The sequence below is a fragment of the Rhinopithecus bieti genome, unplaced genomic scaffold, assembly GCF_001698545.2.
Source record: "Rhinopithecus bieti isolate Rb0 unplaced genomic scaffold, ASM169854v2 scaffold_28846, whole genome shotgun sequence".
NCBI classification, from domain to species: Eukaryota; Metazoa; Chordata; class Mammalia; order Primates; family Cercopithecidae; genus Rhinopithecus; species Rhinopithecus bieti.
In genome coordinates this window covers 674858-689576 of record NW_016813231.1, presented here as the reverse complement: position 1 = coordinate 689576, position 14719 = coordinate 674858, and the positions used below count along the sequence as shown (strand labels likewise).

Sequence of the window (14719 nt, the reverse complement as noted above, 5' to 3'; positions counted from 1 at the left end):
GCCCAGGCTGGAGTGCGATGGTGCAATCTCGGCTCAGTGTAGCCTCTGCCTCCTGGGTTCAAGGGATTCTCCTGCCTCAGCCTCCCAAGTAGCTGGGATTACAGATGCGCACCACCACGCCTAGCTAATTTTTGTATTTTTAGTAGAGACGGGGTTTCACTGTGTTGGCCGGATTGGTCTCAAACTCCTGACCTCGTGATCCACCCACCTGGGCCTCCCAAAGTGCTGGGATACAGGCATGAGCCACCTTCCCCAGCCAACATATGTACTTTCTAAAGACATAATGCTACTGTACACTTAATAGACTACATTATAGTATAAACATAATTTTATATGCACTGGGACCAAAAAACATGGGTTATTCGCTTTACTTCACTATACACTTTGTTGCTGTGGCCTTGAACCAAATCCGCAGTATCACCTGGGTATGCCTGTATCTAAAAATGTGGAAGTGGCTTTGGAATTGAGTAATGTGTAGAGGCTGGAATAATTCTGAGTGCTTGATAGTAAAAGCCTGGATTGCCTTGAAGAGATTGTTGGTAAAAATATGGACTTTGCAAGCATCATAGAATCCCAGGGACTGTAATATTGCAAGAGCAGAGAAGATATGTTGCATAGGATTTAAAAAATGAGAAGTAAGTAAACCTAATGTTTTTACATGCTATTTAAAGTACACCATTAGTACAACAAATTAGCATCCCTAATTTAAGAGGACTAGTGTAAGAAAATGTTATCATTATTGCCATAGCACTATTGGAGTTAACATTACCTTGGAGCAGATAAACTTCTAATTAAAATGCAGAAAGCCAGGTCACAGACTGTACTGTCTTCCTTATTTACCTATACTGATTGGACAGATTTAGGCAGTGTAGATGAAAAGTGGATTCTTTATAGTCAGATCAGTTTGAATCTGAGATTGTCACTTAATGTAAGCTTGGACAAGTAACAGCCTTTTTGTCTCAATTTTCTTGAATAATGGATTAATTTTAAGGGTTATAATTTCTGTGCTAGGTTTCACTTTCCTCTTTTTTTTGGACATAGGGTCTTGTTGTCACCCTTGTTGGATTGGTCACCTTTGAATCTTCCCACATGAAGCATAAGTGCCTTCTATACATTGTAGGCTCTACCAAAAGTGTTTTTGGAATGAATCCTACTTAATTTCATTTGTATCCAAGTTTTCCAACCAAATCCCCACTTCAAGGACTTTTCATGTGCTAGTTGCCCTTTCTGGAATGCTTTTTTCTCTACTCTAGCTAATTTCTAATCAAACGTCAGGTCTGAACTTCCTTAAGAGATTATTTACTTATTTTTTGAGGTGAAGTCTTGCTCTGTCACCCAGGCTAGAGTGTAGTGGCGCAGTCTCGGCTTACTGCAACCTCCACCTCCCAGGTTCAAGAAATTCTTGTGCCTCAGCCTCCTGAGTAGCGGGATTACAGGCACCCGCCACTATGCCCAGCTAATTTTTGTATCTTTGGTAGAGATGCAGTTTCACCATGTTGTCCAGGCTGGTCTCAAACTCTTGACCTCATGTGATCCTCCCGCCTTGGCCTTCCAAAATACTGGGATTACAGATGTGAGCCACTGCACCCAGCCCCTTGAGAGATCTTACGTGAAATCCTAGTTATATGCTCACAAAACACTGTAGTTTCAAATCACAGCATTTATTACAACTGTAATTAAATAACTGTTTAAGGTCTCCCCACCTGCTAGATTTCTTTATGAAGGCAAGGATGTTCAGCTTATTGCTGCATCCACTATGCTTAGATAATATAGCCTGCTGGTTGTTGGCTATAATAATAGCTGTTATGGATATTCAAAGAAATTTTTGAATGAATAACCCTGAGCAATTGTTTCTATTGGTGCCGTGACATTATGTACAAAAGTACACGATGGCTGCTTGGTGGTTCCCTAAACTGCTTAACTTCACCATATTATAACAGGCCATTTCCCCATGTTTATGTTTCAGGTAGTGACAACTACAGATCCCAATTGGCCATGCTGATGTTAAACGTTAAAGGATGGCTGCCAATGAGAATTGTGCGCTGGGTAGGAACGTGCATCATGCTTGGGTGTGAGAAATGAATCTGAGACCAGGTAGGTACTCAGAGAGATGATCGGAGCACAGTAATCACATCCCAAGCTCATTCAGTGAGCTCAGGTCTCACCAGGCCCTGCTCTGTCTTGCTATGTTACTTTTGACAAGTAATTTTGTTGGGGTTCGGTTTCCTTGGCTGCTAGACTTCTGTGCACCTTCTGTTTATCCGAATAAACTTTTCACCTCATTGAACTGCTGTTGCTCAGGTCAGCCTCTGGCGTCTCCTATACTTCCCAAGGATGTGAAATGGGTCCCTCAGACAAATACTCGGTCTGAAGATGAAAAGAGGGCAGAACTCAAGTCGCGAATTTGTATCATGGATAAACACTGCGTACCAAGTTAGTACCAAGAATAGGAACCACACTGGTGCCTCCCGCTCTCCTCCGCACCTGCACAAACCCTCGGAGTTGGTCATCTGGCTTCTCTGGGGTAACAGCCACATCCTCCGAAAAGGGTCCGGAGCCCCAGCCTCCAGAGACTCCAGAGAGTTTTCTCAAGGCCGCGAACACACCCTCCCCCACTGCACCGTACCCACCCCTTCCCGGGCCCTGTCACCTTGGCTGCCTGTGCCATGGCTCTCCTCACCGCGGCCGCTACCTCCGGAGCAGTCGACTAGCCCCGCCTCTCAGCAACCAATCAAAGACTGAACTGTCCAACTCCCTGTAGCCGCGTTACTAACGCGCCACAACCAATCACCAGACAGCATCTCCCTTTTAGCCCCGCCCTCCTACAAAGGCCAGAGAAGGAGTTTGCTAAACGGGCGTTTCCCAAAGCCGTTTGCTAAACGGATGGGAACTGGTAAAATCGCGAGGAGTCCCAGAGCCCAATTACTGGCCACAAGAGAACGGAAATCACCTGGACGCCATTTTAGTTAGGGGCACAGTTACTTCCGGCGCAGGGATCCTCTGCTAGGCTGACTGGGTTTGTATTTAGTGGATGGCATCGGCCTACGGTATAGGATCGTCTGTAAAATAACCTTTATTTTAACGTTTCCCAGTTGCGACTATGTCTTTGGAAATGTGCAGAAATAAAAGCCAAGTCCTAACAACTGACTCCTAAAAATTTTATACCTATATTCTCTCATTTATTTCCTCAGAAGTTTAGGTTAAAGTACTTGCTGAAGTTCGCACAGGTAGTAAATGGAGATCTGGGATGCAAATCCGCTATACCTGACCGTAAAGCCTAGTCTTACCCTTTATATTTTGCCTATTCAACTCTCTTTATTCCTTGGTTTTGCTGATAAAGAGGTCAGAAATGGGTAATCAGCAGCATCGTAATCAGAAACAATCATAAGGTATTTATTTAAGTGCGTTTTAACCTATGACCTTGCAAGCATCAAGAAAAAAACTCTATATATAGTCACATTACTAACGCGCCACAACCTTTTTCTATTGTTCCTCTTGCATAATTGTTCTCCTTCCCTACTCCTATAGCCTTTCAGGTTAACTTTTAGGTAAAATTGACTTCTTATTAAAAATGAAAGATCTTATTAAAAAGGAAAGATCTGGACCAATGGATTTCCAAAGCCCTTTTCCTTCTCTGTGATCTATGTTATTTTAAGGAATTATTGCAAGTCATTCTGAGAATAACAAGATAATCGATTTTTTTAAATTAAGGTGCATTCGATTTGCAGAACATTTAACGTAATGAAGCAATTAAACCAAGTATACTGGATATTGTCTTTTATCTAGGAAACAATAAACTAGATGATCTTGTACCTTGCATTGTGCTTTCTGAATGCTGACAGTGATTTAAAAGATGCCCCATCCCCTCTTCCCCCATTTTCAGTGTAGACTCATAGTGCAGCTTCCTGAAAATTCATAACGTATTGTGATGATTTCTTGCTAGCTAGTGTCCTGCATTCAGTTAACCAAAGTCCCTCATCTGCTGATATTTTAAAACAGTTCTATAATGACAGAATCAGTTCAGTTCTGTGGCTCCTCTTTTCTTAAATCAATCTGCATGACTCCTTTAACTGTTCCACATATGAGGTGGGCTCTTCACTATTCTAGTTGTTCTGGGAACATGGCCTGGTTTGTCTTGTCGCCCTAAAATAATCAAAAGGCTAAGGATCCAGTTAAAAGGGTTTATTCAGCTGTAAAGTGTGAGGGCAGTCATATGGGAATATGTAGACACCAAAGAATGGTGATGAGTGCTTTCAGTGTAAAGAAAAGTGAAGATCATTTATATAAGACAAAATGGAGATGCCGAACAGAATTAACAACATTTCAAACAATGGATAACATCTAGATTTAAGATCTGATTGGCTACTATTGATTACACTCTAAGGTGGTTGCTTAATATTCTATGGTAAAAAAAGCAACAATCACAAGGGTCTACAGCTCCAATATTATGTAGTCTAGGTTTGAAATGAAGAATAGGGAGTCTGATTAATGTATAATATCTCAACACAAAGGTTGGGAAGCAACAATAGTCATGCACCAGAGAAGAAAAACAGCCGTATTACATGACTGAGCTTTCAGGGCTTCACTTGGCCCCCTTGGCTTAATAAATTTGGTTCTGAAATTTCATTTTCTTTTGAAAGTTTGCATCTCAAAGTATAAGTCACAGACTGAACAGGAAATTCCAGCATGTTCATCATGTAAGTTCACAGAGCTATGTAGTAGGCAGAATAATGGCCTCCAGAAGATGTCTGTGTTCAGATTCCAGGAATCTCTGACTATGTTATATATGACAAGAGGCTTTGAAGATGTCATTAAATTAAGTATTTTGAGATGGGAAGATTATCCTGGATTGTCTGGTGAACTCAGTGTAATCACAAGGATCCTTATAAGTGAAAGAAGGAAGCAGAGTCAGGGAGAAGTTTGAAGATGTTCTGCTGCTGGCTTGGAAGATGGAGGAAGATGGAAGAAGGGGCCGCAAACCAAGCAAGCCTCCTCTAGAAACTGGAAAAGGTGAGGGAATGATTTCTTCCCTAGAGCATCCAGAAGGAATGCACACTTGCCAACACTTGATTTTAGCTCAGTGAAACTCAATTTGAACTTCTGACTTACAAAATGCTACCTGTTTTTTGGCTTCTTCCATTTTCTTTTTCTTTTCTTTTCTTTTTTCTTTCTTTTTTTTTTTTTTGAGAAGGAGTCTCCTACTGTTGCCCAGGCTGGAGTGCAGTGGCCCGATCTCGGCTCACTGCAAGCTCCGCCTCCTGTCTCAGCTTCCCCGAGTACCTGGGACCATAGGCGCACACCACCACGCCCCGCGAATTTTTTGTGTTTTTAGTAAAGGTGGGGTTTCACCGTGTTAGCCAGGATGATCTCAATCTCCTGACCTTGTGATCCGCCCGCCTTGGCCTCCCAAAGTGTGGGGATTATAGGCGTGAGCCATCATGCCCGGCCCAACTCTTTCCATTTTCAAAGCCAATAATGGAGCTTTTTTTGTTTTTGAAACAGAGTCTTGCCCTGTTGACCAGGCTGCAATGGCGCTATCTCGGGTCACTGCAACCTCCGCCTCCCGGGTTCAAACGATTCTCCTGCCTCAGCCTCCCTAGTAGCTGGGATTACAGGCAGCTGCCACCACGCCCAGCCATTTTTGGTACTTTTAGTAGGGACAGGGTTTCACCATGTTGGCCAGGCTGGTCTCAAACGCCTTACCTCATGATCGCCCACCTCGGCCTCCCAAAGTGCTGGGATTACAGTCGTGACCCACCACACCCGGCCGAGCATTTTCAAATCTCAGACTTTCACCTCTGCCTCTGTGGTCACATTTTCTCTTACTCTCACTCTTCTGTGTCTCTCTTTCACTTACAAGGGCCGTTGTGATTACTTTGGGCTCACCTAGATAATGCAGGAACCTCCCTATTCCAAGATCCTTAACTTAATCACATCTACAAAATCCCACTTACCATGTAAAGTAACATATTTACAGGCTCCAGGGATTAGGACATGGGCATCTTCTGCCTAGCACACTAAGTTTGTGTGATGCCAGTCAATAAGGTTGAAATGGAAAGAAATGAGGTAGAAGCAGCAGCAATGGGCCTGATCACACAGAGCCCTATAAGCCAAGGTAAGGATGTTGGATTTTATTCTGTGATGGTATACACTAGCATATTACCAGCAGGAGAGTGACACTATGGTTTATATTTTATAAAGATCATTTTGGGTGCTGTGTGGCAAATTAACTACAATGGAAGCAGAGAGGTTATCCAACTAGGAGCCTTTCAAAGTACTCCAGGAAAGAGATGTTAGCAGCTTGGATTAGAGTAGTGGAAGCAGAGGAGATAAGTGATTAGATTCTAAGTGATGTGTGTTGAAAGTACAGAGAGAAGATTTAAGGATGATTTCAGTGCTTTTGGCTGGAGTAATTGGATGAATTGCTCACCCAATTGCAGATATAGAATCCTGCAAAAGGAGGTTTTGGTTGGTTTGTTGTAGAGGCAGTCAAAATAAAATCGCAGTGCCTGGTAGCCATCTAAGTGGAGGTGGTCAATAGGTTGTAATGTATGTCACAGACCAGTCTGGAATTAAGGGAAGGGGTACGTCAAGAGACAAATACTTCAGAGTCACTACTCTACAGATGGTAAAGCCTTCAGATGGAATGAAAGCTGACCATATTTTTATTATCCAAACCAGCACACATTTTAACTTTTTATTTTGACAATTTCAGATGCATAAAAGTTGCAAGAATAATACATAGAATTTGCATATGCCTTTCAATCAGATTCTCCAAATGTTAACATTTTATTGTTAACTGCTTTATTCTTTTCTATTTCTCTACTTACCTATAGACAGACACTTTTTCTTTGAACTATTTGAAAGTAAGTTGCAGACATGACACCCATAGCCTTACATACTTCAGTGGGGTTTTCCTACAAAGACATTCCCTTGTATCAGTAGTTCTTAAAGTATGGTTCCCAGGCTAGCAGCAACTGTATCACCTGGAAAGTCAGAAACCTAACTTTTAGGGCCCCACCCCAGACCAACTGATTTTGACAATTTTTCTGTGGTTATGAAAGGAAATTAACATGACTTCAAAACTATTATCTAACTTATAGGCATTATTAGATTTTACCAATTGTCCCAGTAATGTCTTTGATAGCAAAAGTACCAAATGAACACATTTGAGATTGAAGGGAACCACACTGAATAATTTTGCCAAGACAGAGTAGTCGTGTAATCATAAAAGGCAGTTGAGCTCATACCTGTAATCCCAGCACTTTGGGAGGCTGAGGTGGGTAGGTCACCTGAGGTCAGAAGTTTGAGAACAGCCTGGCCAGCATGGGGAAACCCTGTCTCTACTAAAAATACAAAAATTAGCCGGGTGTGGTGGTGCGTGCCTGTAGTCCCAGCTACTTGGGAGGCTGAGGCATAAGAATCACTTGAACCCGGGAGGCAGCGGTTGCAATGAACCGAGATTGTGCCACTGCAGTCGAGCCTGGGCGACAGAGCAAGAATCTAGCTCAAAAGGCACTGAGGAGGTATACTTTTTCTTAATACGTACACTTAGAGGTCTAGTATGATGACTGGAGTTGTCTATAGTATTTTATAAATGGATGTCCTTAGTGACCTTGACAAGAGTGAAATTGACACAAAAATGAAAGATAAGAAAGCAGACACGGTATGTAGAAAACTCTTTTTTAAAAGGAGCAAAGATATGGAGCGGGATGTGGTAATTAAGGAAGGTTTTGTTTTTTTAAGGTGGGTCATTTTATAAATACATTATGTTGATTGCTGCTGGGAAAAATTCCTTGAAGAGCAGTCTAGGGAGGTTTACAAACTACTGATGCCTGGAGCTCATCTCCAGATGTTTTTATTTAATGGATCTGGGGTGCAGCCAGGTTCACGGGGATTTTCAAAAGCTCCCCAAGTGATCTTAATGTGTAGTCAAGATTGAGAACCACCGGTAGAGAGAGAAAAAAATCTGAAGAGAGGGCTTAAAATCTGCTGCAGCAGCAAGACCTTAAATAATCTAAGTGCTAAATTGCAGCCAGCACCACTTGAATTGTCAAATCTTGTCAGTTACAGTATCCAACTTTCCCTACAAGCGTCCATATGCAGACGAAGGGTTTATACCAGTAACTCCATTCCCCAGGAGACAAGAAAGGAGGCCAGAAAAACGACTTAGGAATCTCCTTGGAGCTCAAGACCGGGAACTTTCCCCTACCCGTCCCTGCGGCAGTTCCTGCGGAGCTCCGGCACGCTGGCGGCTCTCGCAGCCCCGGTCGCCAGTGCGCACGCGCAGGATTCACTGGGGCGCAAGAGCCCGGGGACCTGCGCAGGCTTGGCTGCGCCCTCTCGCGCCGCACGCTCCGCGGGTTCCTCCCTCCTTCGGAGCCTCTCCCCGGGCCGCCGCGCGGGAGAGAGGCCGAGATGGCAGATGAGATTGCCAAGGCTCAGGTCGCTCGGCCTGGTGGCGACACGATCTTCGGGAAAATCATCCGCAAGGAAATACCAGCCAAAATCATTTTTGAGGATGACCAGGTAGGTACCGTGAACCACCTCGCTCGCCTGCTGAGGTGGGGTATCGTCCGCGGATCCTCGGGTTTCTCGCGGAGGGACAGGAGGGGTCGCGAGTGCAGCGGCGATGGCAGGGGACCTGGCCGCCCTGGCCCAGTGGGCCCCCAGCCAGGGGACAGGGCCCGGGCACTCCAAGGCGGCCTGCTGGCGCGTGCCGGCGCTCCGGTTACTCGTTATCTGCCCCGGGCGCGGGCCAGGCCGCCGGGCGTCCTGGGTGCCGCACCTCGGGGCCTGGGCGCGTGTCGGAGCGCACTGGGGCCCCCGCGTGGAAGCCCGCCGGCTCCCTGGCTGCCTCGGACCTCGCCTATATCAGGAATCTCGAAATCTCGCCAGCGCTCTGCCTGACAGAGAGAAACCCGATCGCGCCCTGACTCATGCCCAATCTCCGCGATCTCCCGCGCACTGCCGGCCTGCCAGGGTCGGCAGTTCCTGGGCGTTGCTCCGCACGGTATTGTGCTCGAGGGCCCAGGAGCGCGGGGAGGTGCGCGGACCGGCTGGGCCTGCCAGCTTCTTCCGCGGGGTGCGGTTTGCCACCTCACCGCTACCCCATCCCTATCTCCACCCCAAGGCGTACCCTGGGCTGGCAAGGCGATCTCCTGAGATAAGAAGTGGGCCCGCGTCTGGGATTTGCTTTCGGTTGACCTCTCCCGCTGAACATGTTGGACCTACAAACAGCTGAATGATTCCTTTTATATTCAACAGGAAGTAATTTTAAGCCAAAAGACAGACTGCAGTTTTTGTTGACTTCTTGTAGGTGAAATCCCAGTTGATGTGACTTTGAGATATCTTGTGTAAATTATTTAGTGGACAGTTGTATTTTTGGGATTGGAGCTCAGATAAAGCTGGGCAGATTGGGTGATTTAGATAGAACAATTTTGTAAACAGTTTTGTTAAATTTAGGAATTATGAAATATAAGAAAAACATTTATTCTACTAGTGTCGTTTAGTTAGATTCAAAACGTTATCAAAGATTTAATTAGGTTCCTCCAGGCGAATTTTTAAAAAAATACTTTGTCTCTACTCAGGGGTAATTCTTTGGTTTTAGAAAAAATATTTCTTTTTAAAGTTTGCAGTTGCCTTTGAGAAATGGTTGTTGAAAAATTTACATTTGAACCACCGAAGTCCAACTGTGTAACAGCAGGAGCAGTCTAAATGAATCAGCATTTTGTAGGGAGCACCCAGTAGAATTACTCCTGAGACAAATAAGTGTGGATGGGTTTTATTAAAACAGTTTTCACTTAAGCAGTGAGCAAGAGATACAAAAATATTAATGTCGTGTGTGTATTTACAGACACTGTGTTAAATAATTAGTCTAAATGCTGAAGAGTATGTATCATATATGTACTCTTCAGTTTTACACAAAAGGATAGGTATATTTCTTAAATAGTTGAGTAAAGTGAGAATAGATATTAATCAAATAGCAGACAAATACGTAGTTAAAAAACTGATTGCTATCATAAAGAAAAAACACACACACACACACAGGAAATTGCACAACTAGGACTCTGACCTGGGAGTAATGGGGCGGGGAGGGGAATCAGAGGTTTTTTTCTGTTTTTTTCTTTTTTCTTCCAGAAATCATATATGTGCTGGGAATGGAATGGCGGGATGACTAGCAGTTTAAGTTAGACAGAAGTTGGGGTTTGGAGGGGAGAAGATCATTGAAAAGCTTTGAGGGCGGAGAGCTCAGAAGGACAGTTCCATGTGAAGAGTTGCAGGAGATCTGGAGAGGCAGACAATGATTAGCATGGCCAATTTCTGTGCATTCATTGGCTCCCAGTTTAAATGTCACTGCCTCAGAGTTGTTGTCCCTAAACAATCCAAATCAGGCTTTTCCTGTAATAATCATTCATATTATCCTTTACTGTGTAACGTGTATGACCTTTGGTGATTATACCTTTATTTAAAGTTGGTCTTCCCATAAGACTTCCATGGAGTCTGGGTGCAGTTTGGGAAGCCAAGGCGGATGGATCACCTGAGGTCAGGAGTTTGAGACCAGCCTGGATAACGTGGTGAAACCCCGTCTGTACAAAAACACAAAAATTAGCTGGGCCTGATGGCACATGCCTGTAATCCCAGCTACTTGGGAGACTGAGGCAAGAGAATCGCTTGAACCCAGGAGGCGGAGGTTGCAGTAAGCTGAGATCTTGCCATTGCACTCCAGCCTGGGTGACAGAGTGAGGCTCCATCTCAAAAAAAAAAAAAAAAAAAAAGACTTCCATGGAAAGGATCACGCACGGCACCATTTGTAATGTGTACACTTCTGTTTTCTTAGCATCTAGTGCCCCCCATGTAGTTACTGTTCAGTAAATATTTGTTGAAATAAGTTTTATCCTACCAATATACTAAAAGTTTGATTTCTTTCTTTCTTTCCCTTTTCCCTAGTGCCTTGCTTTCCACGACATTTCCCCTCAAGCACCAACACATTTTCTGGTGATACCCAAGAAACATATATCCCAGATTTCTGCAGCAGAAGATGATGATGAAAGTGTAAGTAAATTTCTAACATGATTTATTTTCTTGCTTTTTAAATTGGGAGATTAATTTTGTCCTTAAAGTGCTGTCACATTTTCATCTTCCTAAGGTCATTACTGAGGAAAAACCAGAAAAACCATTAAGACTTCAATTGCCCAGCTGTTTTCCAAAGTTGCTGCATCATTTTGTATCCCACCAGCAATGAATGAGCATTCCATCTTCTCCATATCCTTACCAACACTTGCTATTATCTTTTTTTTTTTTTTGAAATGGAGTCTTGCTCTGTCACCCAGGCTGGAGTGCAGTGGTGCCCCCGATCTCGGCTCACTGCAAACTCCGCCTCCCGGGTTCACACCATTCTCCTGCCTCAGCCTCCCGAGTATCTGGGACTACAGGTGCCCGCCACCACGCCTGGCTGATTTTTTGTATTTTTAGTAGAGATGGAGTTTCACTGTGTTAGTCAGGATGCTCTCGATCTCCTGACCTTGTGATTCACCCTCCTCTGCCTCCCAAAGTGCTGGGATTACAGGCGTGAGCCACCGCACCTGGCCTATTGTATTCTTAAAGCTAGAGAAAAGGTTATTAAGAAAATCATAAGGAAGAGAAAATATATTTACTATTCATTAAGTGGAGTGAATCATAAAGGTCTTCATCCTTATCATCTTCATGTTGAGTAGGCTGAGGAAGAGGAGGGGTTGGTCTAGCTATAGCTGTCTCATGGGTGGCAGAGGCAGAAGAAAATTTGCCTATGGTTAGATCCGCACAGGTCAAACCCATGTTGTGCAAGGGTCAGTTGTATTTACTTGGGGATACTTTTTAAAGTGAGACATTATTTCTGAAACCTAGAAACTTCAGGACATTAATTTTTAATTCAATATATTTGTACAAATCACAGAGTTCAAAGATTAGAGCGAGTACTTAATGGTAAAATACCATCTTATATGCAATAACATTAAAACCTCAGAATACATTCTTTTTTTTTTTGAGACGGAGTTTTGCTCTTGTTGCCCAGGCTGGAGTACAATGGCACCATCTCAGCTCACCACAACCTCTGCCTCCTGAGTAGCTGGGATTACAGGCATGTGCCATCATGCCTGGCTAATTTTGTATTTTTAGTAGAGATGGGGTTTCTCCATGTTGGTCAGGCTAGTCTCGAACTCCCAGCCTCAGGTGACCTGCCCACCTCAGCCTCCCAAAGTGCTGGGATTACAGGTGTGAGCCACCGCGCCTGGCCCCAGAATATAAATTTTTACCATTTAGTATAACTAGACAGTCATGGCATTTTAAGGTCAGAGCTTCTTACTCCAATGCAGCTCTTTTCTATAAGGATAATAAAATGTGAATTTTTACTCAGTTAACATTCTAAATTGGTGTTTTAAGGTCAGCTCTTTTACTTAGAAGACAGTTGTTTGCCAGGAAACATTTACTGAACCAGTTTTAAAACTGCTAATTAATAATTAAATTTTGTGACCAGTATAGGTACCTGCTGTACAAAATTTTATATAGATGCTCATCAACTTAAGATGGGGTTACATGCTGATAAACCCATCATAAGTTGAAAATATTGTATGTCTGTCGAAAATGCACGTAATACCTAACTTACTGAACCTAACTTACTGAACATTATAGCCTAGCCTAGTCTAACTTAAGCTTGCTCAGAACATTTGACATTAACCTGCAATTGGGCAAAATCATCTAATGCAGAGCCTATTCTGTAACAGAGTTGAATATCTCATGTAAGAGTATTTTACTGCATATCACCAGTCTGGAAAAGGATCAAAATTTGAAGTATGGGTTCTCCTGAACGCATATCGCTTCCACACCATTGTAAAGTTGAAAAATCATAATTTCCCCAACTTACAATTTTTGTCCATTGTCCACCTGTACAATGGACCTTACTGCATGAGTAAGGTAAGCGGAGTCCACTGTCCTGGGGCTTACTAAGGTAATGAGAACAGATGTGTAAGACTCTCTCCCTTCGCTCTTTTCTTGCCATAGGAATTAAATGAGTTCCCTTTCCTGAGAGCTTTTTAGAATGTTGAAGTTAACCCTCTCAGCCTTTTCTCTCACAATGGGAAAGCATAAGCAGTGAAATGGGAGTTAAAGTTCTTTTCTCTCTCCAACCTTCTCCCCTTTAACTTTTATTAGGGAAGAAAACTGGCAACACACACGTGGACTCCTTGTGTCAATAGAGACAAATTGACTGTAGATAGAAGCAAAAAACAAACAGGATGACACAGAGTGAGACTAGGTATTTGCCACAGGATCCTACAAGTCCGCAGACAATGCAATAGATCTGGTAGTGTTCACAGGAAAATCCATAATGGTCATAAGGAAGTCATAAAGCAAGCAAGATGTCTTGCTTTATTAAGAAAACGTAAACACCACTTGGAATATAATTAAAATTTTTTTTTTGGTTTGGCATAGTGCCTTGTGCCTGTAATCCCAGTACTTCAGAGGTTAAGGTGGGCGGATTGCCCGAGCACAGGAGTTCAAGACCAGCCTGGGCAACATGGAGAAGCCCCGTCTCAACAAAAAAATACAAAAATTAGCCAGGTGTGGTGGCGTGTGCCTGTAGTCCCAGCTCCTCGGGTGGGTGAGGCAGGAGGATCACTTCAACCTGGGAGGTCGAGGCTGCAGTGAGCTGAGATCATGCCACTGCACTCCAGCCTGAGTGACAGAACAAGACCCCGTCTCTTAAAAAAAACGTTTAATTGAACAGCAGATTTTATTTCTAATTTGTTTCTTGAAGTTAGTAATGATAAATACCTAATCTTAATGGGTCTCCAGTTGTAGATTATGCTCTGTTGGCATTAAGAGTTTCCAAATATTTGCTCAAAGGGGTGTGTTTCAATGAGAGTTTTAAGATTTGATATTTCAGCTTGACAGTTTGTTATTTAATGTCAAGAAGTAATAAATTGCCTGTGCCTAAGAAACTTTTTTTTCCTTTTCCAGCTTCTTGGACACTTAATGATTGTTGGCAAGAAATGTGCTGCTGATCTGGGCCTGAATAAGGGTTATCGAATGGTGGTGAATGAAGGTTCAGATGGTGGACAGTCTGTCTATCACGTTCATCTCCATGTTCTTGGAGGTCGGCAGATGCATTGGCCTCCTGGTTAAGCATGTTTTGGGGATAATTTTCTCTTCTCTAGGCAATGATTAAGTTAGGCAAGTTCCAGTATGTTAAGTAACACACTTATTTTTGCCTGTGTATGGAGAGATTCAAGAAATAATTTTAAAACCGCATATATAATAAAAGACATTGTTGCATGGCTTATAGTCTCTCTGAATGTTGCATTTGATTTGTTATTTTAAAAATATATTTGTTGGAATATGTGAAGGTGGGTTTATAATTTTGGAGGTTTCTTGCTTTTTCTTCCCAAGGAGGACTTAACATATGAATATTGCATTGTTTTAATGGTGTTACTAGTCTATGAAGACAAATAATGAGAGTTTATAAATTTAGCTTTAACTTTGAAATATCTTTCCAGGTTAAAATAGATCCAAATTAGGTTTTTAAGCTAATTCTCACATTTTCTAAGAACATAGCAAATTGACGATTTTGGTTTTAGAAACAATGCTTTTCACGCCTGTAAATCCCAGCACTTTGGGAGGCCGAGGCGGGCGGATCATGAGGTCAGGAGATCGAGACCGTCTTGGCTAACATGGTGAAACCCCC

At 43.0% G+C, this 14719-nt stretch overlaps 2 protein-coding genes across 3 annotated transcripts in view; one reads left to right on the top strand and one right to left on the bottom strand.

Annotated features, from left to right (window-relative positions):
• LOC108512574 (complex III assembly factor LYRM7-like) overlaps positions 1-2913 on the bottom strand; it is a 30476-nt gene extending 27563 nt beyond the window's left edge. Inside the window, exon 1 of one of the 2 annotated variants that reach the window (XM_017847853.1) lies at positions 2651-2913. In XM_017847853.1, the coding sequence (XP_017703342.1) occupies positions 2651-2668 (18 nt within the window). In that variant the 5' untranslated portion in view covers positions 2669-2913. The remainder of the gene's footprint in view (positions 1-2650) is intronic. The other variant, XM_017847855.1, reaches the window with a different exon arrangement.
• A 5222-nt stretch (positions 2914-8135) lies between these two features.
• HINT1 (histidine triad nucleotide binding protein 1) lies at positions 8136-14322 on the top strand. Its single transcript, XM_017847856.1, has 3 exons — positions 8136-8529; positions 10951-11055; positions 13996-14322. Exons 1-3 carry the CDS (start codon positions 8419-8421, stop codon positions 14158-14160), a joined length of 381 nt encoding a protein of 126 aa, XP_017703345.1. The 5' UTR covers positions 8136-8418; the 3' UTR covers positions 14161-14322.
• The last annotated feature ends 397 nt before the right edge of the window (positions 14323-14719 follow it).